The sequence below is a fragment of the Chaetodon trifascialis genome, chromosome 20 (genome assembly GCF_039877785.1).
Source record: "Chaetodon trifascialis isolate fChaTrf1 chromosome 20, fChaTrf1.hap1, whole genome shotgun sequence".
Lineage (NCBI taxonomy): Eukaryota > Metazoa > Chordata > Actinopteri > Chaetodontiformes > Chaetodontidae > Chaetodon > Chaetodon trifascialis.
This window is the reverse complement of record NC_092075.1, coordinates 16,863,401-16,878,147: the sequence shown is the minus strand read 5'-3', so window position 1 is coordinate 16,878,147 and position 14,747 is coordinate 16,863,401. Positions and strand designations below refer to the sequence as shown.

At 40.6% G+C, this 14,747-nt stretch overlaps 1 protein-coding gene across 1 annotated transcript in view; it reads right to left on the bottom strand.

Moving 5' to 3' along the window:
* Positions 1–2,882: 2,882 nt before the first annotated feature.
* Positions 2,883–14,747, bottom strand: part of LOC139349010 (probable flavin-containing monoamine oxidase A) — a 37,318-nt gene continuing 25,453 nt past the window's right edge. The window contains exons 11-13 of the mRNA XM_070989453.1: positions 13,663–13,763; positions 7,309–7,597; positions 2,883–3,107 (exon numbers count right to left, since the gene is read on the bottom strand). Of these exons, the coding sequence (XP_070845554.1) occupies positions 2,883–3,107; positions 7,309–7,597; positions 13,663–13,763 (615 nt within the window). The remainder of the gene's footprint in view (positions 3,108–7,308; positions 7,598–13,662; positions 13,764–14,747) is intronic.

Below are 14,747 nucleotides of genomic sequence, written 5' to 3'. Positions count from 1 at the left end.
AAAAGAGCGGTGGCCTAGCCATAGTATGAAAGTGTGTAAAACACACCTATTCAAATTGCTTTTGATCTATGATCCATCAACACCTCCTCCTTTTTCATTGATGTAGTTGTTTTATACTGTTATTAATGTCTATGTTTTACCTTCTAAAATGCCTTTGAGAACCTTTTTAAGGCACTACACAAATGAAAATTGTTATCATTATCATTATAATAATTATTTTTATTCCAATATTTGATTGGAAGTTTACCAAGACTGAACCACTGGGAGTGATCATCATCCAGACATATTCACTCATCTTCCATTTTGTCCAACCTCCTGGCTTTTTTATCATAACCCAAAGGTTGCATTACCATATGGAGCAAAATGTATAATACTGAGTGATTCAACAGCTGCAAAAAGACCCTTAGATGTTTGTTTGTTTTGTTTTTTTTTAACTAGGTATTGTTCAGAACAAAGTCTGGCCTTTATTGTTCTATGATATCTGCCTTCTAGAAAATTGTACTGCCAAGGTTAATGGTGCAAAGCTTGAAACATTATCCACCTGCTCTCATGCTATTACACATATTAGTCAGCTGTTCTAACAAGCAGCTCTTACTTCAATAGCTATGTTTTTTCTTTTCTTTTTTCTCTCTGACCCGCTTTTCCCCCATCCTTAATGATCCAGCACAGTGAAAATTGTGTTTTACAATATGCTAGTGCATAACTGAAAAATTTGCACTATAAATTGTAAACCAACAGAATTGTATTGGCACTTTATTGCTGTAATTTCATTTTGTTTTTTCAATGCATCATTTCAATGCATTTATTTTGTTTCTATTTTATACTTGATTTCCCATATTTGAAATCTGCTATGGGTTGCTGAACTTTAAACCAAATAATACTTAGATCTAGTCATATGTAAAATAAACATTCATGCAGCAGTGACTGAAGTTGATGGGAGGAAAGGAGAATATTCAGTAATAGTAGGATAGATGTTAATACATGGCATATCAATGTTAAGGTGGCCATAGAACCGCTTCACAATAAAATAAGACATAGTATTAGAACAGCTGCACTGAGATCCATTTTCCAGTAAGTATAAAGGCAGAATAAAAAGGAAGGCAGTACCACAGTAGGACAATAACAGTAAAGAAGGCGTGAGGAACAGAAAATCCCACTTTTCAGCATACATGCAGTTTAAAAAAAAAAAAAAAAGCTCAAGCAGTGGTAAGGAGAAAAAATAAGACAGGCAAAAAGGGCATTCTAGGGGAGGTTTTGTGACTCAAGTAGCAACACAACTCCAGTAGGAGAGGTGTCGGGGATAATTAAAAAGATGGGAGGGGACAGAGTTTACACAGAAAACAACTCTATTTGAAACATTTCAAAGGTCATGGGGATAGAGACTCAACCAAAACAATGCTACAGGCTTGCAGGGAAAGGGAGAGAACACCAAAATGGAGTTATTGGCTAGACAGGAGATGCAACAGCAAGAGAGTATGAGAAGGCGTTTTGTCCAACTGTGATATGGCCCGTAATCCCTGTGTGGTTATTAGAAACACTGCTGGTAGGTTTGGAATTCAAAACCTTTAACACTCCAGCAAAAGCTTATATTGCCAAAGGCCCACAAGATCCAATACTAGTCAACAATACTATAATAATACAAAGAAAACTGTTTGATTTGTCACAAATATTTGCTGCCTGAATATAAGTATAGATATTTATCTACAGAATTATAATAAATTGCCTAGACCTTCCATCAAAACAAAAAAAGGTGCATGTAAAACATTCATTTTCTGTGTCATTGTTGTCAGTTTTATTGCACTTGGATGAGGGTAAGGCTTCATGCAGTGGTCTCATTGTGTTTTCCAGCTAATAAGGCCCAGATATTTTCATCTGAGGGCATCTATTTGTGAAACAATATTCAGGCAGAAATAAAAAAAACCTTCAACTTCAGTGTGTTCGAACTTCTATTGCTCAATGCCAGTAGCACTTATAAAGTGATTCTGACTGCGGGGGAAAAAACTTTAGTGTTACGTTTCAAAAGAAACCAAAACCATTCATGCATGCCAAATAGTTCAAGAATAGCTTTCAATTTACTTTATGCCTTAGATCGGTGTTACACACTGTTTCTACAGGAATGGTAAGGGTTTTTAAGGCAAGAAATAAAAATCCAGTGAGTTTTATAATCATGTGTGAGGAATGCAAATATACCAAGCGTGTGCACAGGGCCGTCACGGGGTGGGGGGTGGGGGGCTGCTCTTTGACATGGATGCGTAATTGTGCACACGGACACAGCTATTCTAGTTCTACTGCACACATAATCCCTCTGCAATATGTTTTTTTTAACTAGAATAATACAGCATAATCATACACATTGTCTCAGCTATTACTTTTTGCTTTTTACTTCAAAGGGGGGGAAATCAACTGTGCAACGAGTGGCTTTACATCAAGTCAGCTCAGTCACTTTATTTTTGGCATTTTGACATTTTAAAGAAGTAGGTTAGGACACCTAACCTACTTAGGGAACTATACACAACACATTTACTGCACCGTAACTCTAACAAATAAGACGGACTCGCCTGCATAAATTGCGCAGAAACTGATTATGTCAGAGTCACTTTCCTTGCTTTCTTGGCCGCAAACTCAGCAATAAGATCTTTATAATCCAGTCTGGGTGCAATGTCCTTTTCAACTGATAGCAGGGCAAGCCCGCACAGTCTGTCCTGTGACGTGGAGGTGCGCAAATAGTTTTTAATTAGTTTCAACTTTGAAAAGCTTCACTTGCCCGATGCCCCCGTTACTGGACAAGTCAATAGGATCTCAAAGTTAGGGAAAGTTCCTTGAATCCCTTTGAGGTAACGAAGTGTTTTAAGTGCTGTAGTTGTTCCCATCGGGATTATCTCTCAAAGTATCCTCAACTCCGCGAAGAGGTCTGGTGCATTTATATCCTGAGATTCGGACCTGGTCAGAGCATCACTCAGTCTTGTGCACTGTCTTTGCAGGTCAGTCTCCTCCTTTTCACGCAGTTTGGTCAGATCAAAAAGAAATCCAAACACGTTGCCAAACTCCTGCATTTGTTTAAAACGGGTATGGAGAGCGGTGAGGGCCTGGTCCACTATCACATAGGCCTAATGACATAGCAACAATGAAAAACCCGCTTAATGTTGGATTTGTTTTTATTTATTTGTTCGTTTTTAATGTGACCTTGACAGAGACATACAAAATCATATTTAACTAATGTATTTATTACAAAAAAAAAAAAAAAATAGCAGGATTGCAGGCGCAAGGCCCTGTGCAGTTGCACAATTTGCACAGTGTATGCAACGGCTCTGACATGTGACTGGAAAGATGCCATCCCCAGACAGCTCAAACCTTGGTATTGTTGTGCTTGTTTATCATCCGTTGTGACAAATAGATTAATTTATACGTTGCTCACATTTGTATCTGTGTACAGTGTCACTCCTTGGAGATGAATTGTGGATGCACTAAGGTAGTGGTGCGATGGGATACCACTGGCAATGTGTGTTTTCCTTCTGTGGTATGTTGCTTGGTTTTATTGCGTATCCATGAATGTTGGTTCTGATTTGGTCTGAATGCCCTTGAACGCCTGGCAGCTTCGTCATTACACCTTGTTGCTCATGCAGTTGTTTTATGCATGTCCCCAAAGTGGAAATCTGAGTGGAAATCTGCCTGTCAGATTTGTTCTGGCACAGACACTGCAGGGTATACAGAGATGTTGAATTGTTGGCCTTGATTCAGCCTGGACAGGCTTAAATGAAACCAAGAAGAACGGGCAGTTGATCCAGTGCAAGCTAGCGATAACAAAGACAAATAGTAAGCCATGGCACCAGACTTACTGTTCAATGATCAGTGGATGTTGAAGATACTCTCTAGGAGAGAAATGGGAACAAACAAAAATCCTTTCAATCCATTGTGCTATCAAGTGATAACGATTAAATCACTTTCTCTCAGATGCTTTCATCGTATGCCTGGCTTGAGCAGTAATATCTACAAGAGAGAAAGCAAATCCTGACTACCTAGCCTTGTTGTTCCCCTGTGAGCTCTTAAATATTCACTTCAGATAAAATGATGGTTGAAAAAATAAGTTGTGCAGCTGGCCTTTATACTTTCCAGACAGAATGTTGAAATTGGATAATTTTACAAAACCCCACTTAATGTCAAATGATGCTCTCTGGCCAAGTGATATTCTGAAAATATCTATGTTGCAACTAGAACATTGAGGTATGGTTAAGGTCAGATAGCTAAAATACTGAGTTACAGAAATTTTGCTATTACGGTAGAAAAAAAAAAAACAGCATTAAAGGGGAGGTTCACAGGTCACTGTTTACAGGTCTTGGGGGGTATTACTGCATGGAAAGAAAGTTGTAGAAATCCTTAAAATCCTTTTGTGGCTCCAGGGGAGCGCCAAACTGACACTGACTCAAGTGATGTCACTTGAGTCAGTGTCAAATGGGGCTGAAGACTACAGGGAGGTGTGCCGTTTGAAAGATGTGAGCCTACCAGACCTCTGTAGCTCGCTCCTCATCTTGAGGCTACATTAGCCGCTACTAGCACAAAACTGGTTTCTCTCACCTAAAATTTGGCAATTAAGTTGCAGGTGCCAGGTTTTTAGGAGGAAATGTGTAAGGTTCTGCTTTATTGATTTTGATCCTTTCTTTTTTTAACTGTCAATCATGAGTCTGACAGTGCTACAATGCTAAATCAGTGGAGTGCTCTTTTCATTATTGGTCTCAGATGGTACACGAATACCCGTGTGAAGGTCGGCCCCATGTGCCCATCAGCACCCCCCGTTCCACATTAATTTCCACGATTGTTATGGTTTACTTCACTAAATTAAAACACTGTAGAACGTTGGCATAAGACGCAAATTGGTGCAGCAGAATCATGTATTGTGAACATAATTCCAAAATAAATAGGCCTTAAACTTTGAAGTAACTTAATCACAGCTGCAGAAGCAGCTGCGCAAATGACTCATTAGGTTTTCAAAACAGGCTCAAAAATCATGATGTATGTTTCATACAAGAAAGCAGCGTTGGCAATGAGGAGCACAAGCCATAAGTAAACCCCTGCCAACTGAAAGGTACTTGATAGAATTTGCATAACAATGCAACAGAATGCAGTCTGAACACAATTTGCCAAAGTTGAATCAACCCCTTGCTGACATAATTCTAAGTAAATGAACATTATGAGCCTCACCATGGCAGTATTTATTCTAGGGTTGTTGAACTGAATTATAATGGCACTCTTGTTATCAGTGGCTGTATGACTTCATAGAAGTCAGCATATCATATAGTATGATGGTAAGTGCATGCTCTTAAGCAAACAGGCTGCAATTTTAGTTCTGAGAGTAGTTTTTGGTCGCATATTGATTACACTGCACTGCAGTGTATGAATTTTTAAAGTTGGTGCTGTTGCCCAAAGGCAAACACTAAGGCAAGTGCTACAACAGGTGTTTACAGAGGCTACAGTAATTACAGCAACATAGAGCCTTTACAAGAAATCTTTTATTGGATATGTAAAAAATAGGCACAGAATTCACACAAACACACCGCCCACTGTGCATTGGAGCTTGATAGCCAAAGATGCTGATCTCTATTTTCTGTTTTTTATTTATGTATGATATTTTGTGCTTGCAAACTTTGAGGGGCTGAAAAAAAGTCCAGAGTCATTAGAAAACACAATTATTCTGCATTATGATATGACTTCACCTCTTACGACAGCATGCTGGCTGCCGTATTCTGATGCATTTCTTTTTGTAGTGGAATTATCAAAAATATGTAGCATTCAGCCTTCATCAAGGTGAAATCATTGCCCTTGCATTGTTCAGCCTTTACCAATGTAGGTTTTCTTGATGTTTATGTGATGTTTTAATTCACACAACAGTTTAGAAGAGTTGTTTTAATAAATGCTCATCCTTTCCCAATGATCACACATTCAGATGCACACATTCACCAGTGAACCCAAGAACTGGACTGCATTGAACGACAACAAAACAGCAACTAACAAGGCAGGCTGCCAGTCCCCCAGATGGTACATTACCGCATGCATGCCTGAAGCTGGAGATATGTAGCATAAGAAGGAACCTCTGAGCAGCACAGTGAAGTCCCTGAAATAGCGCACCCATCCGCTTTATCCTTCCTCTCAGTGGGGCCAAGTCAGAAAAAAAGGAAGTACCTATTTTACATTAAATTTGTTCAGAAACTCAGTCGCATGAGAGCCATTGCTCCTGTTTGAACACAAAATGACCAAATCAACACCAAAGGGTGCATAAAACTTGATTGAAGATGTTGAGCTGTTGGTCTTGATTCAGGCCAGACAGGCTTAAATGAAACCACGGACACCAGGCAGTTCATTCAATGCATGCAAGTGATAACAAAAACAAATAGTAAGCCATGGTGCCAATAGAGTCACAGTGACACACAACCATCCAGTGATCAGGGGGAGTTTGGGATGCTCTCTAGGACAGACATGGGGACTGACAAAAATCCTTTCAATCAACTGTGCAATCAAGTGATAGTGATTAAATCACTTTCTCTGGGATGTTATCATTGTGTGACTGTTTGATCCATCTCACGCTCATTCGAATGTCTGCTGGAGGTTTGGTGGAATGCGTGTGTGGCGCAGCTCCAAGCCTCTCAAGCAGGTTTTATGGCTCTCTGGGAAACAAAGCAAGGCATGCAGTATGAAAGCTCCATTTTCTCACTGCAAACTGGTTTAAACACAACATGATCGCTCTGAAGCCCGAAGCTTACAAGCACAACCTAAATTTTATAGTCACAATTTGAAATGTTACAAAGGCAAATGAGATGACATGCTGCAGACTGCAAATGTCTCCAATGGATTTCTGTTGGTATTGCTACAGAAAATAATTTTCTTTTGATTCGTGATGAGCTAATGATAACATCATTCAAGCTCACGAGCAAAAATGCAATTGGAGTTTAAACCATTAAAACCAAATTGAATTGTCATTAATCAACATTTCATAATGAAATACATGTTATGCTACAAATTTGTAAAGCTGCACATTCTAAATCATTTTGAAAAAAAAAATTATTAAGTAATGCCACAATTTACTATAAGATCATTTGATGTGATACAACAGAATAAGAATTAATCTAATTGGGTTTAACATCCTAACGTTACCATGAAAGATGAAGTTTGTGGCTGGAGGCAAAACAAGAAAAGAAAAGAATATCAGATATGAGGGAGCAATTTTCCTCAGGTGAAATGTACACGTTTCACAAGTTTCTCTTACAGCACGAACATATGCGTGATTGTTGAAAATGCATTCATCAGGTACGTTTTGACCTTCGGCAATGCATTTTGATGCTGCCCCAGCAAGAGCGCGGCGCTGACTGCCAGTGCTGCTATGACCATAGCCTTGCTTGTAGACAGGTATGTGAGGTCGGATGATTGTGTTTGTTTGGCAGGACCCTGATCGGTTTCACTGAGCTGCACTGCTTCCAGCTCCTCCTGGGTCAGTACTGTGGGGGTGAGTTCAGCCAGCACTTCCAGAGCTGCTCTCTGACCAGCTTGTACTGCACCACTCATGTACCCACACCACTGGGTGGCTGTCTCTGTGCCCGCCCAATGGATCCTGTAATTCAAGACAATCGGTGAGTCAAGTACAAAACCTTAAGCTTCATGTTGCTGTTTGAAAAGGCATTCATTTTATTCTCTGCTGGAGTAATCACAACCCTTTTTGTGCATTTATGTAGTGTCTTAAGCCATGAGCACTCATTTGCACGATCAGTCTTACAGAGTATACACGTGAAGGTGTTGAGAGTTCCTCTTTTGCCCTTTAGCAAGTCTGTTGGCTTAGACACTCCACGTCACTGTGCACTGAAACATACTCAACAAATTAGGTTAAGTCTGTTCAGCCACGTAGGGCCTGATCACCGTTCCTCATCCTTTTTTCTTCTCCATGTCAAGGGCATCTTATAAACCTTAAAGGGCTGCAACTAATGATTCTGATCTGATCTGCTGATTATTTTCACTATTAATCAATTAATAAAGAAAAGCAGCAAAACCTCACATTTAGGAAGCTGGAACCAACAAATGTTTGACATTTTTGCTTGAAAATACCTGAAACAATTTGATGATCAGTTATCAAAATAGGTGGCAATTAATGTTCTTTTGATTAACTAATCACTTATCACCACAGCTATTTTGTCAACATCAGTCCGCATAATGAGGAGCTGAACATACTGCTGTCATACTTAAACATCAACTAGAGTATGCAGACTGCAGGGCTTTGTCATTGACAACATGGCAGTATTGTGGGTTGGATTGTGTAACCGTGCAGCGCAGCGAAAGAAAAAAAGGGAAAACAAGCATTGGAGTCAACGCTTAAGAGATAAAATGTGGCAGGGGCTGCTGCCAGCTGCCAGCCCCCCAAGAGGTTGAAGACAATGGCTGCAGAACTGAAGATGACACATTATGGTCTCTTTTTACCAGCGGCATTGTGAAAACATACCACAACCCACCCCCACATGGAGGCACCTTAGCAGCGGCTTAGCTACTTTCTCAAAGCCCCAGTCCACTGGCCGTAGAAGCAAGAGTGAGGGGAGAAAATCTAAAAATGCATGTTCCCTTACATCTGGAGCATATAATTTGTAGGCCGGGACATCTCTGTAGCACCACAATGGTTCATTTATATCTTTAGCAAAAAAGCAGCTCCTGTGATTTAGATGCTGCATTTGGCCATATTGCAATTTCAAGAACATTTTGTTTAATTGTTTGGCTCTTCTCTCCAGATCTGCCATCCTCCGGCTGTCCATCCCTACTGTCCTCACCACCTAACTGACCCAACCATCTCCCCACCTGCAACACATCACCCTGTCAGCCTTTTCGTAGCATATACCAGGCCACTTCCTTGCCAGAGTGTGATGTTATTCTTCCATGTGCTTCATGTGTTGCTCTCTAATCTCTGTATCCTGGTCATCTGTTGTGCCTGAGACCCGGTTCTGGACCTTTTCTGCTTAATGGACTTTTGATTCTTGCCTGGTTCTTGTCAGATTTGTTTGGATGCCTTCTCTGGTTTTGACCCTTGTCTGCCTCATCATCCCATGAACCTTTGTGCCTCCATTTTGTGCAATAAATCATTGAATTACTTAAGATCTGCCTCAATCGTCTGCATTCAGGTCCTATACCATGTGTTCCTGTTACCCTCCTTGCACAAACCATGACTAATGCTCTTCCTGCACTGTTGGTTCAGCAAGAAAGTAAAGGCCATTATTCTGGGATACAGACTGACAGGTTGATCTTGAGCTAAATGTTAGCCTTCCATGGCCGACCCTACCTGCTGCAGACAGAGACACAGAGGTGTGAACTGAGGCAATATTTGAGAGATTAACTTCTGCTCCACAGCTGGCTGGCCTGCAGCCACTGATAGATATTAAGTATGATGGCATGTTCAATGGAGTGGATGGACCCTTTGATTGCGTGTTATGTTCTTCAGTTTTCCTTCGAGGTGAGTTGGAGGACTCACTCACAGCCTCTACAGACAGAAGAGAGGCCCTCTTCCAGGAGGTTGAAGTGCTCTACAGAAAGTAGCAATTTCTTGAGGTCTGTTATTTACTACCTATATAATACCAATTATCAATCAATTATATTTAGGTACCAACAAAAAACAAAAAAACAAACAAACAAAAAAAAAAAAATGAGAGACTGATCTGTAGTCTCTGAATGCTTGTGATTCTGCATGCTGCATTTATTTGACTGTTTGTTTTCTATTACAGATTTGAAACATAATGTATGTATGTATGTATGTATGTGCCTTTTGTTACCTGCCTCTTGAAAGCAGCTCGCTTTTCACTCAACACAGCGTTGACATTTGGGACCTGGGTATGTTGGCTCCACTGTGTGACCTTGCAACCTACTATAACACATAATACCTGTCTTAGAGTAAGACTTCTAAGACATTCCACTAATTCATCCTTCAAAGAATAGTGTAAATGTATTTGGATGTATAAGGCTAACTATTCATGTATTCACTAGCCCATTATCCTTGTTTCAAGGCTCCACTGGTATACCAGCCCTCAGCCTTGTCCACCAAACAGGTCTTCCCCTTAGCCCTGTTAATCTGGCCTGTATCCCTGATGATTAATTCATCAGTTATCTGAACAGCAGCCTTAGAGGCTTCCACAGCAGACAAGTTTGCTCTGGAATTCATACAGACACTTTTCTGATGTTGTAAAGCAGGATACAACAATGAAATTCCAGGTGACGTTACTATTCAGCGAGGGTGCGAAGACGAAATTGAATGACAATGGAAACAATGTAGTCACGATTAAACAAGAGCATCAATGTGTGCCAAAGCTGCAGTGAGAAATGTTTAGAAGCTTTCTGATCGTTCAGTTTAGCCTAATAAAAGATGTCATTGGAGACTTCATCAGCAGAATATCCAAGACCTTGAGCCCTCAAACTGAAAGGCATTTGGCATCATGTCAGCACGCTTGGAGGTGGCCGTGCACACAACCTGCCTATCCGCTGAGAGGTCCCGGAGCCCGACTGGTCTCCTCTAAATGATAAAGACAACATTTTAATGTTCTAAAACATGAGTTTGCCAGTTTAAAGTGGCTTGACGCCTCAAAAACAGGACCATTTACTTCAGCCTACGGTTACACACTGTGGTTTGAGGCTGCTCTGCAATGGATTTATGCAACGGTGACTCAGTGGGTGTCAAATCCAAAGATCACTGAGATATACTATATACAAATGATAATGAAAGCAATACATTCACCAAGTATGGTAATAAAAATGAAACACGCATGAATGGGGTGGGGACAAATCAATCACAACCGCACAACCATTACAGCGGCACCCATAGCAGGTGGCAGTAAACAGTATAATGAGCAGCAGCAGTATGACGAGAAGAGTGAGAGCTAGTCAGATTAAAAACACTGCCTTGAGGTCTTGATGAAACTTGATTATCGGTGTCTTGTTTAAGTAGATGATTAGAGGGATAAGAGTTCAGCGAAACTGATCACCCACAGCTGTAGAGCTCCGTCAAAATCAGTGCAATGCTATGTTTTCTCATGTGAACAGGGTGGCCCATCATTTGAAGACTCCCACATGGATAATTCCAGAAGTGCACAAGTGTGGGATTAAACCCATCTCTAAATTTGGGAATAAAGATAAAAGAATCCCTCTGAGCGACTGTGATATCATTTTGACCTCTGCTGTGTACAAACTGTTCTGCTGTGTTCAGTTTAATCACATTTCCCAGTGGGCTGAGTCAGATACTATAACAGCAAATGAACAAAGTGGATTAAGAGAGAAATTGGTCCACATTGTCACATTAAGCACTAATACAGACTCTAGGAAGAACAAAGCTTTCTGTCTATTCCATCATTGATCTCTCTCAAGCATTTGATCATGGTGACTATTGCATTCTCTGGAATAAATAAGTGTTACTTGTTCTTGTACCCTCCCTTGTGTTTGCTGTTTGTTCTTTATTTGCGTGTGTGTGTGTGTGTGTGTGTCAGTCGGTCTAGGCGTGGCTCTCTGTCCTTTCCTGCTGCCACTCAGCCTGCACACCTGCACCCATCCCCTCCTCCAGCTCCTACCCCGTTTTCCTGAATTCTGTGTAATGTTGTGTTTGCCTCAGGTTCCCATCCTTCTGTGATCTCTGCCTTCCCTGGCCTGTGTCCTGCCAGTCTGTCTTCCGGCCGACCGCCCAGCTCTCTCCGTTTGTCCCGCTGCACCGTAAACTGTGGATCAGCTCTCCAAATCCTCTTCTCATCATCTTTTCAATAAAACCACATTGAGCCATTGCAAGCTCTCCCCTGTCTGTGTCTTTTGGGTCCGAAATTCAATTCCACTTAACACCCTCTCCCTTTAATTCTTTTTAACATACAATAATGAAGTGCATCTGCAATCAATGTCAAAAAAAAACAAAAGGTGCGTCTATCGTTCCTAATGATGACTTAACAGACTGCAATGATGTTTTTTGCAACACAAAGCAGCTCTGTGTTTGATCACATGCCGTTTCTGCACTGATCTACCAGATGTTTGAACTGAGATTTTTGCACAGTCCTGTCTCCAGCACCCTCAGAGAGATATAACGGTGACACTCTCTGATGCTTGTTCACAGCCTATTCTTTGTATACTTTGGAATGCTCTTACATTATGGGTCTTGTTCTTCGAACTATTTGTCTGTTGGCACCAGAAGCACTTGCTTCTTGCTTACTTTTCCATTACCGACAGGATAATCCTGAACTGGCTGAATGGATACGAACTTGGCCTTGTCGACTCAAAGAGATGAAACTGCTACACCTTTAGAGCTCTGATGTAAACACACAGTTAGATTTCATATCTCTAGTTATGGCACCTAATCATCACTCTCAGCACCAACCCCTAAAGTAGTAAAAGTATAAACATCTGATATTATACAACACATAAAGTCCAGACAGCTTTGCAGGACTTTAAATGTATTCTGTTTGACTCTGTGTGTCATGGGTTGAATGAACTAATCTTTCTCTGTTGGTAGTAATAATCCAAACAATGTGAAGAGCAGCACAAACCTTTTTTTTGTTGTTTGTTTTGAAAAAGTGCAGCATCCTACTAAAGAACTCTTGTCAGTGCAGTGTTTATTCTGAATTCATTCTGGATTCATTCTTAAACAATTTCCCCTCTGGGATCAATAAAGGAATTCTGATTCTGATTCTGGAGCTGGTAACGATGTACTGACTTCAATTTATTCATAGTTCTTGGCAGCTTTTTCTTCCTTCTTACGCCTTCTCTTCTCGTTCCTCTCTCGTCACACCTAAACTTAAGTAGGGACGACCTCTCAGTAAAAATCTCACATACTGACCACTCAGCCATAGCATCCACCTAGGATAATTACTCTAATTATAAAAACCACACTGTGGTCAGCATCGAGATTCAGGCCCAAATAAAATCCCTTAATCCAGCAGACACTACCGGAATCCACCGTGCTGTTGGATACAGTATGGTGAAAGCATTTTAGTCAACCGAGCACGGCCACATCTTCATTACATGTGCTGGATTTGTGTCAAGGTCATACCGTGCCCTTGAGGATCCATTTCCTATATGGCCCAGGAATGTGAATAAGGGCTACAGCCCCATGCTTCTGTTTGAGTTATGTTATGTAATGAGCTCCCTCTGCTCCCCACGGACTTAATGTCATTATGGAAATACATTACCTGGATCCCACTCCCCACATCTCCCCCTCATTTGCTCAGCTTTGTGCATCTCCGAACAGGCCATTAGAAATGGATTAGAGGACGTTTTCCTACGAGAACATCCCTACTGACGACATCTCGCCATTTCTTTAGAACTGGACTAATATGTATCAGTGACGACATAGTCACTCCTACGACTCATGTCAATGATCTGTAGGCACTGGGAGCTAGTGAGTAATACCTGCTGTTGATTCTGTGGTTTAAAAATAGCATGAGCATCCAGCAACCACAGTCAGTATCTCTCATAGTGTCATCTAGTGTAAAACGATGCCATTTACTATACACTCCAAATTTAGCTCTTGAAAAGATTTAGATCAAAGATTTTGAAACTGCCATGCCAGTTTACTATCTGCTACCAAACCATTTGTTCTGATGAGAACACAGAGGAAAGGTGACTGTTGGGAGGAGAAAAGGTGTGATGCTGTGGTGGATTTGTCATCAGTGGGGTGATTACCTGCCACAGGGCTTCCTCAGGCTAGGGTGGTAATATGTCAGCAGACCTGGTGCCATGACATTAACAGGGCAGCCCCCGCTGTAGTCTTCCTTTGCCCAATCCTGTAAAGTGGAAAAGTTAAATGACATTATAATTGTAGTATTTCATTGCACAGTGCAAAAGCACAGCTTTGTTCCAGCAAAATGGCACTTGATGGTACTCCCCATGGTCTCCCTGTCTATTATGTTAGATTAGCTATTAGCAGTTACTCTTCATTTAAACTTTGAAAACCTTTGAACCATTAAACAAACCAAATGCATATTCACCAAAACTGACCTTAATTATTGAAGCAGACACGATAAACATGACAGCTTGTGTGAATATAGTTTGATAATGCTTATGGTTCACTGTTATTTCACATGGAAAGATACCCACAGTCAGTAATATTATCACATGGTATATCAGTATTGCATTGAGGAATCTGCAACACATGACTTGATTTTACTAATTTTCTTATAACCTAACAGTAAATGTTACATCGCTAACATTACCTTCTCAATACCTTTCTTCTAACATGGAGATACAGATCAGTGGAATTAAACTCTTCAGCTTGTCGTGTGGAGAGAAGTTCAGTATATACAACAGAAAAGTGTGGAACTGGGTTGTCCTGGTGGCTGGTCTCAAAAGTATGTTTCCTATTTAGATAAATAACAATAAATAAATAAAAAATAATTAGTATAAAATACCAAGAAACTCAATACCAATTGGGCTAATGTAAAACTAGGCCAAATATGTGTTTTTCCCTTCACTCAGTTCTGAGTTGTTGTCATTGTGTTGTATAATTGCATGTTCCCATCGAGTCTCTACTGAGTACCATCATGACGTCTTCCTTAATGTCCCTGCCTCAAGTTTCCTCGGGGCAACTTTCCAACTTGCCGTTCAACAGTGAGGTGAAGAAAAAGCAGTTGAGTGGCTAGTATAACATTTTTTGCATAACAGCTGTGCTCTTTCACACTCTACCATTGCATGCTGTACATCAAGTAATGTAGCTAAGTCGCTATTCTGTATGAGTGGCACATGATTTAAGCAAGCAGGATATCTATTGC